The sequence below is a fragment of the Ambystoma mexicanum genome, chromosome 12 (assembly GCF_040938575.1).
Source record: "Ambystoma mexicanum isolate Mex_15411 chromosome 12, UKY_AmexF1_1, whole genome shotgun sequence".
NCBI lineage: Eukaryota > Metazoa > Chordata > Amphibia > Caudata > Ambystomatidae > Ambystoma > Ambystoma mexicanum.
This window is the reverse complement of record NC_090936.1, coordinates 1242405826-1242422086: the sequence shown is the minus strand read 5'-3', so window position 1 is coordinate 1242422086 and position 16261 is coordinate 1242405826. Positions and strand designations below refer to the sequence as shown.

At 45.0% G+C, this 16261-nt stretch overlaps 1 protein-coding gene across 2 annotated transcripts in view; it reads right to left on the bottom strand.

Annotated features, from left to right (window-relative positions):
- Positions 1-16261, bottom strand: part of PAH (phenylalanine hydroxylase) — a 418172-nt gene that overhangs the window by 324870 nt on the left and 77041 nt on the right. Inside the window, exons 2-3 of one of the 2 annotated variants that reach the window (XM_069629925.1) lie at positions 10480-10662; positions 3033-3149 (exon numbers count right to left, since the gene is read on the bottom strand). In XM_069629925.1, coding sequence (XP_069486026.1) covers positions 3033-3149; positions 10480-10662 — 300 coding nt within the window. The remainder of the gene's footprint in view (positions 1-3032; positions 3150-10479; positions 10663-16261) is intronic. The other variant, XM_069629926.1, reaches the window with a different exon arrangement.

Genomic DNA, 16261 nt, shown 5'->3' with positions numbered 1-16261 from the left:
TCAGCCCCCACTGCCCTCCCCACTGCACTGCCCTGGTGGGCCCCAGCATGGTGGCTGTGCATCCCACCCTTGGGAGTCACCTGCACTAGCACTCAGCCTGAGGTTCTCCTCCTTGGCGCTCTCTAGCACTTGCCTCACGGGCCCTCCAGCAGCACTTGCCGCTCCTCTGCTACCCCCCTTCCCTCCCTATCTCCTGCACTTCTCCTCACTGCACTTGCACGTCTGAATGCCAGATGGCCGAGTAGGACCGGGACTGTATTTTACTGTTTTTGCCATTGTTATTTTTCTCCTGTTCCTTCTGCAACAGGAGAAAAGCCTTTAACCCAGGCTCAATAAATAAACATGCGGAGAGCCAACTGAACGTGCCTATGAGTTCATAGGACCTCAGGAGGGACTGCGCTGGATGTGCCTCATCAGCAAACTCATCCACTTAAGTAGGTTATGTCTTCTCGGGCAACCCTTATGATGGGTCCTCAGGATAAACCCTTATCCCTGCAGCCATATTCTTTAGGTCCAACATTAAAAGAAAGGATGATAACAGAGAGACTTGGTAGCACCACAAGCCCCTCGGCAACTCGACATGCCTCATCATAACTTGAGCCACCAGACTTGCACACAGTAGCTTAACAAAGTCAATGCATTGTTTCCCAAACCCAAAACCTTCCACTGTTTTAAGCAGGGAGACTCACACACACAATTCCACGTGTTTTCTGTGGCTGATGAAAGCGCTGTGGTCAGCACAGCACTGGCCCCAAATGCTCACCGCATGGGTTATAATTGTTGGGTGTTATTGACAACCTCTTTCATTTCATCGAAGCCAGTTTGTTCTAGCCATCCCCCGCCAAACTGTTTATAAGTGTTTTTGCAAACGTCTTTCCATGAACATTGATACTTGAAATCAGCCCGGTCCTCCAGGGTTCTCAGGAGATCAACACACGGAGCATTGAGTGTAGCAGAAGTCAACACACAGAGCATTGAGTGTACCAGAAGTCAAAACACTGAGCATTGAGTGTAGCCGAAGTCAACACACGCAGCATTGAGTTAGCAGAAGTCAACACAAAGAGCATTGAGTGTAGCATGAGTCAACACACAGAGCATTGAGTGTAGCAGAAGTCAAAACGCTGAGCATTGAGTGTAGCAGAAGTCAACACACGTAGCATTGAGTTTAGCAGAAGTCAACACACAGAGCATTGAGTGTACCAGAAGTCAAAACACTGAGCATTGAGTGTAGCAGAAATCAACACACGCAGCATTGAGTTTAGCAGAAGTCGACACACGGAGCATTGAGTGCACCAGAAGTCAAAACACTGAGCATTGAGTTTAGCAGACGTCAACACACAGAGCATTGAGTGTAGCAGAAGTCAACACACAGAGCATTGAGTTTAGCAGAAGTCAACACACAGAGCATTGAGTGTAGCAGAAGTCAACACACTGAGCATTGAGTGTAGCAGAAGTCAACACGCTGAGCATTGAGTGTAGCAGAAGTCAACACACGGAGCACTGAGTTTAGCAGAAGTCAACACACAGAGCATTGAGTGTAGCAGAAGTCAACACACTGAGCATTGAGTGTAGCAGAAGTCAACACACTGAGCATTGAGTGTAGGAGAAGTCAACACACTGAGCATTGAGTTTAGCAGAAGTCAACACACAGAGCATTGAGTGTAGCAGAAGTCAACACTCTGAGCATTGAGTGTAGCAGAAGTCAACACACTGAGCATTGAGTTTAACAGAAGTCAACACACAGAGCATTGAGTGTAGCAGAAGTCAACACACTGAGCATTGAGTGTAGCAGAAGTCAACACACTGAGCATTGAGTTTAGCAGAAGTCAACACACAGAGCATTGAGTGTACCAGAAGTCAAAACTCTGAGCATTGAGTGTAGCAGAAGTCAACATACGCAGCATTGAGTTTAGCAGAAGTCAACACACAGAGCATTGAGTGTAGCAGAAGTCAACACACAGAGCATTGAGTGTAGCAGAAGTCAAAACACTGAGCATTGAGTGTAGCAGAAGTCAACACACGGAGCATTGAGTTTGGCAGAAGTCAACACACAGAGCATTGAGTGTACCAGAAGTCAAAACACTGAGCATTGAGTGTAGAAGAAGTCAACACACACAACATTGAGTTTAGCAGAAGTCAACACACGGAGCATTGAGTGTACCAGAAGTCAAAACACTGAGCATTGAGTTTAGCAGAAGTCAACACACGGAGCATTGAGTGTAGCAGAAGTCAACACACGGAGCATTGAGTTTAGCAGAAGTCAACACACGGAGCATTGAGTGTAGCAGAAGTCAACACACTGAGCATTGAGTGTAGCAGAAGTCAACACGCTGAGCATTGAGTGTAGCAGAAGTCAACACACGGAGCATTGAGTTTAGCAGAAGTCAACACACAGAGCATTGAGTGTAGCAGAAGTCAACACACTGAGCATTGAGTGTAGCAGAAGTCAACACACAGAGCATTGAGTGTAGCAGAAGTCAACACACTGAGCATTGAGTGTAGCAGAAGTCAACACACTGAGCATTGAGTGTAGCAGAAGTCAACACACTGAGCATTGAGCTTAGCAGAAGTCAACACACAGAGCATTGAGTTTAGCAGAAGTCAACACACTGAGCATTGAGTGTAGCAGAAGTCAACACACTGAGCATTGAGTTTAGCAGAAGTCAACACACAGAGCATTGAGTGTAGCAGAAGTCAACACACTGAGCATTGAGTGTAGCAGAAGTCAACACACTGAGCATTGAGTTTAGCAGAAGTCAACACACAGAGCATTGAGTGTAGCAGAAGTCAACACACTGAGCATTGAGTGTAGCAGAAGTCAACACACTGAGCATTAAGTGTAGCAGAAGTCCCACTTGCGCACTACCCTCAAGGTCCTCCTTCAGTGACCACACACAGCCTTCTCTGAGGAACCATCAGTCCTAGTGGTGTTCCCTTCTTCCCAAAACAATTCTAATGTATGCATGCCGTTTAAGGTACCATTAGTAGTTGCGTCTCACTTTGCTGCGCCAGTTAGAAAGTTCATGACTTACCTCAAAGATACGCAGTACTTTCGCCAAGGCGCCAACTTCTTCTTTCAGAGAGAAGATGAGCGAGACCATGCTATTGGCCCCATTCTTCTTGGTTTCCTCTTCGATGTACGGGGACCCCTAGACGGACGAGAGTTGGGTTACTTCTCCGCTCCTACATTCGAGGGACACATTGTTGTATCTTTTGATTTTGCATAACGCAAAGTAAACTTCTGCGATTTTTACAAAGAAGGTCAGATCATTCGGGAGTAATGTGTGCTGTGAACCAGTGAGGTTACGTAGGACATGCTGGTTAGTCAGAGCCAGTGACATTGACCAATGAGAAGTCTGTCTAAAGATTTGACTGGCATTCTAGAACGTTCCAGTGAAGTTAGATGTCTGCTCCCTGAAGGCACCGCTAAGTTTATCTTCACCCGAGCAGACTCGCAGGTCCTACACACTACTAGCCACTGAAACTCCTTCAGCAGGCATATATGGGAGGGAGATGGCACAGAGCAGGCCACTCCTGCTCAGAGGCCCCAGCAGACGCCTCGCAATAGAAGCTTCCGTGGAGAATACACCAAGAGCCTGAGGATGCGGCTTCTCCGTCTTTAAGACGTTTCATTGTCTTCACCCTACCCACATCGTCTGGAGCCAAGCCGCTCTCCCCATCAGCAGCCCAGGAGTCCTGTCACCTACCAGAGATTTGATGCACCATCTTATCACACTTTGTGCGTCACGTGAGAGGCCCACATACAGACATTCTCCATGACCTCATCTGCCAGTCAGCTAAGGGGTACCCAGGGAGAAAGAACAGTGTTGCAGTTGGAGAATATGAAAGACCCCTACCCCCATCTCCATGTGGGTAGAGTTGAGTGTAATGAATGCACGAGCTGGACACTCACACAGTGTAACACTTACAAAATAAAGAGCAAATGTGTGTGAAGGGTGTGCAGGAAGCACTCAATGGACAAAACAAATGAGACAAAGGTGGAGCAGTTACTGAGAGGAGACAAAAGTGGAGCAGTTACTGAGAGGAGACAAAGGTGGAACGGTTACTGAGAGGAGACAAAGGTGGAGCGGTTACTGAGAGGAGACAAAGGTGGAGAGGTTACTGAAAGGAGACAAAGGTGGGTCGGTTACTGAGAGGAGACAAAGGTGGAGCGGTTACTGAGAGGAGACAAAGGTGGAGCGGTTACTGAGATGAGACAAAAGTGGAGCGGTTACTGAGAGGAGACAAAGGTGGAGCAGTTACTGAGAGGAGACAAAGGTGGAGCGGTTACTGAGAGGAGGCAAAGGTGGAGCGGTTACTGAGAGGAGACAAAGGTGGAGTGGTTACTGAGAGGAGACAAAGGTGGAGCGGTTACTGAGAGCAGAAAAAGGTAGAATGTTTAATGAGAGGAGATGAAGGTGGAATGGTTACTAAGATGAGACAAAGGTGGATTGGTTACTGAGAGGAGACAAGGGTGGATTGGTTACTGAGAAGAAACAGAGGTGGAATGGTTACTGAGAAGAGACAGAGGTGGAATGGTTACTGAGAGCAGAAAAACGTAGAATGGTTAATGAGAGGAAATGAAGGTGGACTGGTTACTGAGAGGAGACAACAGTGGAATGGTTACTGAGAGGAGACAACAGTGGAATGGTTACTGAGAGCAGAAAAACGTAGAATGGTTAATGAGAGGAAATGAAGGTGGAATGGTTAATGAGAGGAGATGAAGTTGGAATCGCTAATAAGAGGATATGAAGGTGGAATCACTACTGAGAGGAGGAAAAGGTGGAATGGTTAGTGAGAGCAGACAACAGTGGAATAGATAATGCAAGAAGACAATGGTGGAATGTTTAATAAGAGGAGACAAAGGTGGAATGGTTAATGAGAGGAGACAAAGGTGGAAAGGTTATTAAGAGTAGACAAAGGTGGACTGGTTAATGAGAGGAGATGAAGGTGGAATGATTAATGAGAGGAAACAACTGTGGAATGTTCACTGAGAGAAGACAAAGTTGGATCGGTTACTGAAAGGAGACAAAGGTGGAGCGGTTACTGAGAGGAGACAAAAGTGGAGCGGTTACTGAGAAGAGACAAAGGTGGAGCGGTTACTGAAAGGAGACAAAGGTGGAATGGTTACTGAGAGGAGACAAAGGTAGAATGTTTAATGAGAGGAGATGAAGGTGGAATGGTTAATGAGAGGAGACAACTGTGGAATGGTAACTGAGAGGAGACAAAGGTGGAATGGTCACTGAGAAGAGACAGAGGTGGAATGGTTACTGAGAGGAGACAACAGTGGAATGGTTATTGAGAGCAGAAACATGCAGAATGGTTAATGAGAGGAAATGAAGGTGGAATGGTTACTAAGATGAGACAGAGGTGGAATGGCCAATGAGAGGAGATGAAGGTGGAAAGGTTAATGAGAGAAAACAACTGTGGAATGGTAACTGAGAAGAGATAAAGGTGGAATGGTTACTGAGAGAAGACAAAGGTGGAATGGTTAATGAGATGAGACAAGGTGGAATGGTTACTGAGAAGAGATAAAGGTGGATCGGTTACTGAGAGGAGACAAAGATGGAGCGGTTACTGAAAGGAGACAAAGGTGGAACGGTTACTGAGAGGAGACAAAGGTGGAGCGGTTACTGAAAGGAGACAAAGGTGTAATGGTTACTGAGAGGAGACAAAGGTGGAATGGTTAATGAGAGGAGATGAAGGTGGAATGGTTAATGAGAGAAGACAAAGGTGGAATAGTTACTGAGAAGAGATAAAGGTGGAATGGTTACTGAGAGAAGACAAAGGTGGAATGGTTAATGAGAGGAGACAAAGGTGGAACGGTTACTGAGACAAAGGTGGAACGGTTACTGAGAGGAGACAAAGGTGGAGCGGTTACTGAGAGGAGACAACAGTGGAATGGTTACTGAGAGGAGACAACGGTGGAATGGTTACTGAGAGCAGAAAAACATAGAATGGTTAATGAGAGGAAATGAAGGTGGAATGGTAACTGAGAGGCGACAAAGGTGGAATGGTCACTGAGAAGAGACAGAGGTGGACTGGTTACTGAGAGGAGACAACAGTGGAATGGTTACTGAGAGGAGACAACGGTGGAATGGTTACTGAGAGCAGAAAAACGTAGAATGGTTAATGAGAGGAAATGAAGGTGGAATGGTAACTGAGAGGCGACAAAGGTGGAATGGTCACTGAGAAGAGACAGAGGTGGACTGGTTACTGAGAGGAGACAACAGTGGAATGGTTACTGAGAGGAGACAACGGTGGAATGGTTACTGAGAGCAGAAAAACGTAGAATGGTTAATGAGAGGAAATGAAGGTGGAATGGTTACTAAGATGAGACAGAGATGGAATGGCCAATGAGAGGAGATGAAGGTGGAATGGTTAATGAGAGGAAATGAAGGTGGAATGGTAACTGAGAGGCGACAAAGGTGGAATGGTCACTGAGAAGAGACCGAGGTGGACTGGTTACTGAGAGGAGACAACGGTGGAATGGTTACTGGGAGCAGAAAAACGTAGAATGGTTAATGAGAGGAAATGAAGGTGGAATGGTTACTAAGATGAGACAGGGGTGGAATGGCCAATGAGAGGAGATGAAGGTGGAAAGGTTAATGAGAGGAAACAACTGTGGAATGGTTACTGAGAAGAGATAAAGGTGGAATGGTTACTGAGAGAAGACAAAGATGGAATGGTTAATGAGAGGAGATGAAGGTGGAATGGTTTTGACAGGAGATGAAGGTGGAATGGCTAATGAAAGGAGATAAAGGTGGAATGGTTAATGACAGGAGATGAAGGTGGAATGGTTAATGAGAGGAGATGAAGGTGGAATCACTACTGAGAGGAGGCAAAGGTGGAATGTTTAATAAGAGGAGACCAAGGTGGAATGGCTAACCAGAGGAGATGAAGGTGGAATGGTTAATGAGAGGAGACGAAGGTGGGGGAATGGCTAATGATAGGAGATAAAGGTGGAATGGTTAATGAAAGGAGATAAAGGTGGAATGGTTAATGACAGGAGATGAAGGTGGAATGGTTAATGAGAGGAGATGAAGGTGGAATCACTACTGAGAGGAGGCAAAGGTGAAATGTTTAATAAGAGGAGACCAAGGTGGAATGGCTAACCAGAGGAAATGAAGGTGGAATGGTTACTAAGATGAGACAGGGGTGGAATGGCCAATGAGAGGAGATGAAGGTGGAAAGGTTAATGAGAGGAAACAACTGTGGAATGGTTACTGAGAAGAGATAAAGGTGGAATGGTTACTGAGAGAAGACAAAGATGGAATGGTTAATGAGAGGAGATGAAGGTGGAATGGTTTTGACAGGAGATGAAGGTGGAATGGCTAATGAAAGGAGATAAAGGTGGAATGGTTAATGACAGGAGATGAAGGTGGAATGGTTAATGAGAGGAGATGAAGGTGGAATCACTACTGAGAGGAGGCAAAGGTGGAATGTTTAATAAGAGGAGACCAAGGTGGAATGGCTAACCTGAGGAGATGAAGGTGGAATGGTTAATGAGAGGAGACGAAGGTGGGGGAATGGCTAATGATAGGAGATAAAGGTGGAATGGTTAATGACAGGAGATAAAGGTGGAATGGTTAATGACAGGAGATGAAGGTGGAATGGTTAATGAGAGGAGATGAAGGTGGAATCACTACTGAGAGGAGGCAAAGGTGGAATGTTTAATAAGAGGAGACCAAGTTGGAATGGCTAACCAGAGGAGATGAAGGTGGAATGGTTAATGAGAGGAGACGAAGGTGGAATGGTTTTGACAGGAGATGAAGGTGGAATGGCTAATGATAGGAGATAAAGGTGGAATGGTTAATGACAGGAGATAAAGGTGGAATGGTTAATGACAGGAGATGAAGGTGGAATGGTTAATGAGAGGAGATGAAGGTGGAATCACTACTGAGAGGAGATAAAGGTGGAATGGTTAATGAGAGGAGACGAAGGTGGGGGAATGGCTAATGATAGGAGATAAAGGTGGAATGGTTAATGACAGGAGATAAAGGTGGAATGGTTAATGACAGGAGATAAAGGTGGAATGGTTAATGACAGGAGATGAAGGTGGAATGGTTAATGAGAGGAGATGAAGGTGGAATCACTACTGAGAGGAGGCAAAGGTGGAATGTTTAATAAGAGGAGACCAAGGTGGAATGGCTAACCAGAGGAGATGAAGGTGGAATGGTTAATGAGAGGAGACGAAGGTGGGGGAATGGCTAATGATAGGAGATAAAGGTGGAATGGTTAATGACAGGAGATAAAGGTGGAATGGTTAATGACAGGAGATAAAGGTGGAATGGTTAATGACAGGAGATGAAGGTGGAATGGTTAATGAGAGGAGATGAAGGTGGAATCACTACTGAGAGGAGGCAAAGGTGGAATGTTTAATAAGAGGAGACCAAGGTGGAATGGCTAACCAGAGGAGATGAAGGTGGAATGGTTAATGAGAGGAGACGAAGGTGGAATGGTTTTGACAGGAGATGAAGGTGGAATGGCTAATGATAGGAGATAAGGTGGAATGGTTAATGACAGGAGATAAAGGTGGAATGGTTAATGACAGGAGATGAAGGTGGAATGGTTAATGAGAGGAGATGAAGGTGGAATCACTACTGAGAGGAGATAAAGGTGGAATGGTTAATGAGAGGAGACGAAGGTGGAATGGTTTTGACAGGAGATGAAGGTGGAATGGCTAATGATAGGAGATAAAGGAGGAATGGTTAATGACAGGAGATAAAGGTGGAATGGTTAATGACAGGAGATGAAGGTGGAATGGTTAATGAGAGGAGATGAAGGTGGAATCACAACTGAGAGGAGGCAAAGGTGGAATGTTTAATAAGAAGAGAGCAAGGTGGAATGGCTAACCAGAGGAGATGAAGGTGGAATGGTTAATGAGAGGAGATGAAGGTGGAATGGTTTTGACAGGAGATGAAGGTGGAATGGCTAATGATAGGAGATAAAGGTGGAATGGTTAATGACAGGAGATGAAGGTGGAATGGTTAATGACAGGAGATGAAGGTGGAATGGTTAACCAGAGGAGATGAAGGTGGAATGGTTAATGAGAGGAGACGAAGGTGGAATGGTTTTGACAGGAGATGAAGGGGGAATGGCTAATGATAGGAGATAAAGGTGGAATGGTTAATGACAGTAGAAGAAGGTGGAATGGTTAATGAGAGGAGATGAAGGTGGAAAGGTTAATGAGAGGAGACAAAGGTGGAATGGTTTTGACAGGAGATGAAGGTGGAATGGCTAATGATAGGAGATAAAGGTGGAATGGTTAATGACAGGAGATGAAGGTGGAATGGTTAATGACAGGAGATGAAGGTGGAATCACTACTGAGAGGAGACAAAGGTGGAATGTTTAATAAGAGGAGACCAAGGTGGAATGGCTAACCAGAGGAGATGAAGGTGGAATGGTTAATGAGAGGTGACGAAGGTGGAATGGTTTTGACAGGAGATGAAGGTGGAATGGCTAATGATAGGAGATAAAGGTGGAATGGTTAATGACAGGAGATGAAGGTGGAATGGTTAATGACAGGAGATGAAGGTGGAATCACTACTGAGAGGAGGCAAAGGTGGAATGTTTAATAAGAGGAGACCAAGGTGGAATGGCTAACCAGAGGAGATGAAGGTGGAATGGTTAATGAGAGGTGAGGAAGGTGGAATGGTTTTGACAGGAGATGAAGGTGGAATGGCTAATGATAGGAGATAAAGGTGGAATGGTTAATGACAAGAGATGAAGGTGGAATGGTTAATGAGAGGAGACGATGTTGGATTTCCCAAAATGCAGAAATATAAAACCTTTGAAAGGGCTTCAGCAGAAGTACTCCTCCCATGGATTAACTCCAGCCCCATCCCGAGGCATAGCTTCTAGAGGTGAGCTTTTGCACTGTTTCCTTCACCTCCCAAATTCAATTGTCTGAATAAGGGTGAATTGATTGTTTGAATTCATATCAATAAAATCAAGGAACACATCAAGATCACAATGCCAGAGTAGTCTTAAGGTTCTCAGACAGAAATTACACTGGAGGCATAATCAGCATGATTTATAGGTTTGCTTGAGCAAATGACATTAACATTGTCCAGTTATAGCCCAGTATGGACACAGGATCTCCCAAAATGAATTCATGTAAATGCATTTGGATATCTAATGTTACTTGTAATATCTAATGTTGTGTGGTGTGTTTTGTAAGAGAACCTTAGAGGTACTTGAGCAAAGTGTTATTATTTCGATATTGTGATAGCTCTAGAAAATTGGCAAAGTATCGTAGAAGAAAAAAACATACAAATCACACATTTGAGAGATGGCAATGAAAATATAACTTAGTCCAGAAAATGGTATAGACATGACAGTCAGGAAAGGTAGTGATTTAGAAGTGTTAAATTAATCATCTAATCTAGAATTAAGATATTTGGTGAAGATCAATTAATGACGACGGGATTACAGGCATGCAAAAGAAGACAGATAATTGCCCGTATCATTCTCACAGCATCGATGGCATAGTCCGGAGCCAATATGTGGTCTTCAATGTCTGAGTACTCCCTATCCCCGATAGAGAGACCCCGCTGGCCCATTCCCCACTTTGACATGAAGTGGTTGCCCTTTCCAACAAGCAGAATCCCCTCTTCGGCCTCCGTCTGCAGTCTTGCCATATTCAAGTCAAGTTTGATCTAAACAGAAAGCCACATGTTTATGCTAATGCCAGGTACTCTAACATCACACACATGTATTTCACATGGCCTTCTTCAGAGAAAATCGTATAGGTCCCCAATTAATAAATGAAACAATTAATGAATTAATTAATTAGTTTAATCACCATCCACTGATCTGTGGAACCTCCTCTGCACTTTCTTGCTTCAATGCTGAATTTCCCACTTAGCATAACCACCATGAACAGTCATCCCTTTGTTGTAAATTTTGTTAGGTGCCTCTTCTTCCTTGCTGACGATACCATGGTTTGAACAGGTTATAGGTTTACAAATAATTAAGCAAATGTAATCCCCATGCTTTAGGGTGGTACCAGCAACACATGTAAATCTATGAATGTTATTTTCTTAATGTTTGTTTATTTGTTAACACTCACCCCAATATTTGTTTGCAAACTAAATAATCATTATCTTCCTCCCAAATAATTGATGCTCATTCATTGCAAAAGTCCATTATTACAGTTCATGAAAGACGGGCGCCTGCGCAGAAGAGACTAGACTACTCAAACTCATTAGGACAGTGGCCCACTTTGAATTCAAATACATGACTCATGGGCTTCACCATCAGGCCAATCAAACTCAACAGGATAACAATAAAGGTGGGTAGCTAGTGGATTTTTAAAGTGCTTTTGCGTAAATGATTTTCCGCAAATTAATGTAAGACTCCGAAGAAGCCATGCCTGAAGCCACCGAGGAAGGTTGGTGAGGGGCCCATTTCATCTCAAGAGACAGCAGCCTGCCAGTGCCAACAGAGGACACACTATAGAATGAGCGCCACTGAAAACCAGCTCATTTCTGTCTATTAGGACTGGGGTGCTTTCTCATTGGTTACAACAAGGAATCTTCGTGTGCCTGCCTACACACACGTGTTGAAGTGGTATCATATGGGGCAGAGCAAAACCTGTAGCAACAACAAATCACCCGGCTGACGTTGGCCATCGGTGAGGAAGGAAGATGGCACCAGTGGAGTCTGGAGATAATTGAGGGTCAACAGTCTAAATAACTCAAGGGCGCCTGGCTAGGCCCTGATAAAGCCAGGTGGGTATATACTTTAAAACTTACACAATAATCAGGGTGCAAGATCACATGAACTTTCATAGTTGTGCTCTTACACAATGAAACAAAACTCTAGATTTTACAAGAGTCAGAAGAGTTATTGACCCCATATTTTATAATATACATTTGTTTCTCCTAATAAAAAACACCAAGAACGCTTGTCATTTTACAATTTTGTACACAATACATGTGAGTGCAGTCCAGTCAATTCGACTGGAGATTGCTGAACATAGAACATGTTTTTCCTTTTTTGATCGACTGAATTGAATTTACAGAATAACATGTGAGCACAAGACAAAAATTAAAGTGAACAAATATCAGTGTTAATGGTGGACACTGAAATGGTGGAAAAGTCGTCAACACTATTGGGTTTCAGCCAAAAAGTTGCTTGGTGGAGCTTGCATGTGGTTGGCCTTCATCTGGACGGTACAATTGGTGGTAAGGAGAGTGTCCTGTAGGTCTCGTATGCAAACCTTTGCTACGGTGAAGGGCTCGTAAGCTAATCCCCTGTTGTGATTGTAGGAGAAGGTCACCACCAGATACTTGCTGAAAGTGGGACAACCCGAGCTGCCTCAGTAGGAATGAGCGTAGGGTAATGCACTCTACTCCTAGTTCATTCCATAAATATGCACTGGTGGAAGCCGGACGCGTCTCAGGATTCAATCTCCAGGTTCGTAAACCAGTGTTAGCACGTTGCTAGGATGCACTGTTGCTGGGTCCAGGATGCTGCGGAGAAGACGGGACAACACAAGTTCAAGTTGTTCCATCTTCTCCATTTTTTTGTAACCATGTACAGTGTTTTCGCGAAATCACTTTAGAATACAAAAATACAAAAACAATCGGGGTGCAGTCAGTCGGGAGAGGGGAATATTATAAGGGCAGTGAGCATACGTTCTTGTACAGTTAGTCGTCTTCTTTACTCCACCCTTTATGAATTCAATGTATATTTTCTTTTAATTTTACATTTCGGGTTCCCTTTATGGCCCATGCTCTTTTATTGCGCAAGCGCGAGTCATAGTGTCACAGACATGGCTTGGGTGAGCTAATGAGCCTATTGACAGACGTCCCAGTGTCACACAAGCCCAAGTTCCGCTCCTCGAGATGACCAATGCTCTTCGAGCTATTTTAAATTGCATTGCTGCTTGTGTGGAGTTCAGCCATGCAGTAAGAATGCCAATAACTTGCATGTTTATCCGCAGACTACCCGACCGCTTCGAGCATCACTGATTTCTGGATCCACCAAGGTCATGGTTTCATTTCAGCTGTTCTTCAAACAGTTCCCAGGAGCACCCATGGGAGACCTCCCCTTGAGCACCCTCCCTCACTTCAGAAGTACTAGCCACCTTAGAGAACAGTGATTGGGGCAGGAGTGATGCACGCCACTTCACTCATGGGCACATTGTGCCATTCCACTCTGGAATGTGCCCTGTTGGCTCACTCTGAGTGCATTGCCATGCTCGTTACAGGGGGTTAATGCGTTTGGTAAATACTGACGTGGGGGCAACCTAGAACATAATAAGAATTCCAATAGCATGCCAGAAAAGCATCAGTGCAACGCCGCTGACCCCTGAGACTAACATGCATGACATGTGGTCTCGCCTTAGGAAAGAACCCAGACTACTTGCACCGGCAGAGGGGTTCAACATCCAGCTGCAGCCTCATTCTGACCCCAGACCCACATCGTTCATAAACACTTCAAGGATCCACGATCATTCTCTGCCCTCCAGTGGACAACGTGTAACATAGTCAAACATACGCAGATCACTGGTGGAGAGGTTCAGACCCAGCTCAAAGCTCATCTCCTTTTCCCAAAGTTTCATACCTCACTGCATTGCTCTGATTAGAAAACATGTATAAGCCTATCTGTGGCATCACTATGGGGGTGGGGTGGGGGGTCAATCAGGGCTGTCTCTCAAAGGGGCGGGGCACTCAGGGCTGTCTCTCAAAGGTCCAGCAAGTATATATATATATCTCCCACTGGAGGAGAGGTTTGACTCATAGTCACAAGTCTTCTCTGTTTTTTCAAAGGCAGGTTTCCCCATCCTGTACACTATCAATGCTGCGGCATGAAGCACATACATGCCAACATGCTGCATCATAGCATTCCCTTCCTGAACTGCAGGACAGCAGATCGTGTGCAATGTTGGGTGCGGCTAAACCTTGGCCATGACCAGTGCGTGTTGTGCCTCTCGCCACACCGTGGAGAGAGTGGCGATGTGCAGTTAGTTTTCTTGTAACCAAGGTGCAGGGCACCCTATCTCCTGTCGGAAGACTTCACAAATATTCCTGAGAAGCACTGCATTCAGTGCACGGCAGATGTCCTCTTGAGAATAACGATGTAGGAGTGGACACTAAAGGCCATTCGTTCTCAAATGAGCGGGGCTCACACACCGAGTCATCTCTCTCTCCCAAAAGCTGAAAAGAACTGTGCCTGTGTGGTAGTCCACCCTCTGTCTACATCCCAGAACACTTGAGTTCTTGGTCCGGCTCATCAGTGCAGGCCTTCAATTCAAGGGCTTCATGGTGTGGCAGATCCAGGACAGACATCCTTGTGCAGACAATGCCCTCATATCATTGGTTCTCTCCATGTGCATCTGATTGCAAAACACTGAAACTCATTTCAGTAAAAGGATGAAATATGGAGCCTGTGCACAAACGTCTGTCTGCTTCCTCTCTATTGGACATGCACATCTCCCCTCCCCCCACACATCGCCCACCCCTCCCCCGGATTCTGTAGCTTTATACAAGAAAATCAAGCTTCACAAAGGCTCTCAGGCTGGTTAAGTCACTCACCTCAGTGCATGCCCTCTGGGTCAAGTCGTGGACAGGTGGAGATTGAACTCAATTACATCCTAAGAACTACGTCTTTGAAAATGGTTATTATAAATGTCTCATTCTCACTTTCAGTCACTCGTAGAACTAAGGGTTGGGTCATGGCTGAGGCCCCTCCTTGGGTGCACATAACGGAGGTGGGGCTCCTTTTCAACAAAGCTCACAATTTTCTGGTGAGCCCTCATCACCCATCCCCAGGTCACACCTTTGGGTACTTTGCCACCTGTCATGAGTGATGCTGCAATGCGTCTTTGGGGCGATTTGTCAGCACATAGCAATAGCATACCAGGGAATGTATAGACTTGCAACATTAGAGGTGAAAACATTACGTGGGTCAATTAGGAAACTATAGCTCATGTATTTGGAAACAGATCTGCATCATATTTGTTGCAGCTCCTCATGTTAAAGGAAATGTTAAACTTCACCACGACCAATAATGTATTCATTTTTTTACAACAACATCTATAGGAAGACCAGTGGGGTTGCCATGGGGGCTAATTATGCCCCTTCTCTAGCCAACGTCATCATGGGGTAATATGAGGAAAGATATCTTCAAAATGACAATGACTACACAGGACAAATCAAGTTATGGGTAAGGTGTATCGATGACATATTCATGGTGTGGCAGGAGAATGATGATAAATTAAACCAATTTGTTGAGTATCTGAACAATCCCAACTTTGGAATCAGAAGGTTAATTTGGGTGTAAGGAGCTGGACTATACGAAAAGGGATCCTGGTTGCAAGGGCTTGCCCAAGCAAGCCATAGTAGATGTTGGACTTGTGGAGGATGCCATCATTAGTGTGGGCCTCCTATAGGAGGACTTCCCACCAGGCCTAGGAGTGGCTGAATGTGGACTGGTTACACTGAGTTCAAGCGGCAGAAGAGGTCCCTGTTTCCAACAATACTCAACTGTTATTAGAACATGTGTATATCAATGGACACAAAACTCCTGCGGTCAGAGACACCACAGCTAGTGTCACTGCTGTCACCCGGCAGTGGGTACAGCCAGGCCGGTATATTGATGGGTCTGATTGTAACATCAGTGGGTTTAACAGAAAGGGTAAGTGCCCCTTAGTGATAATAGAGTTCAGCTGGTGAGTTGAAACTACCCATTAGTGTGCTGCCCTCATTATCAATGACATGTGAACTGTTATGTCTGGGTCTGTTGTTTACAGTAGGCCACCCCGCTAGGAGGACCCCAGTCATAGGAAAAAGAATGTGGTTTGCAGGAGCTAGAGAGTCTGATCTCAGTACAGCTTCAAGGGAGACCTGCCACTTTAACAGGGACCACACAGGGAGGACAATTAGCCCTAGAGACCCTTTGAACACAACACATGGGTGGGACTTAGTAGCACAAGGTAGTGAGCCCAGAGCTGAGAGAGAACAGCTCCACCATATTAGCTCTGGGGCACACCATGTTCCTGTTTGCACCCCTTTATCTTTCATGTTGCAAAGCACTATATTTATGACCTCACGCATAGAAGAGATTGTTGGTAGGGACACAGGATTGGCTCATTAAGGTAGACTTAGCCTACACCAATCACTGTGGCCCACTTTTCTTTAAAGGAGGGCCAAGCCTCTCTTTTGACAGATCATCTAAAAACTTCACAAGAAGTAAAAAAGAAGAGCTCATCCTTGGACCCTGGCTGAAGGTACAGTCTGCCTTACAGCT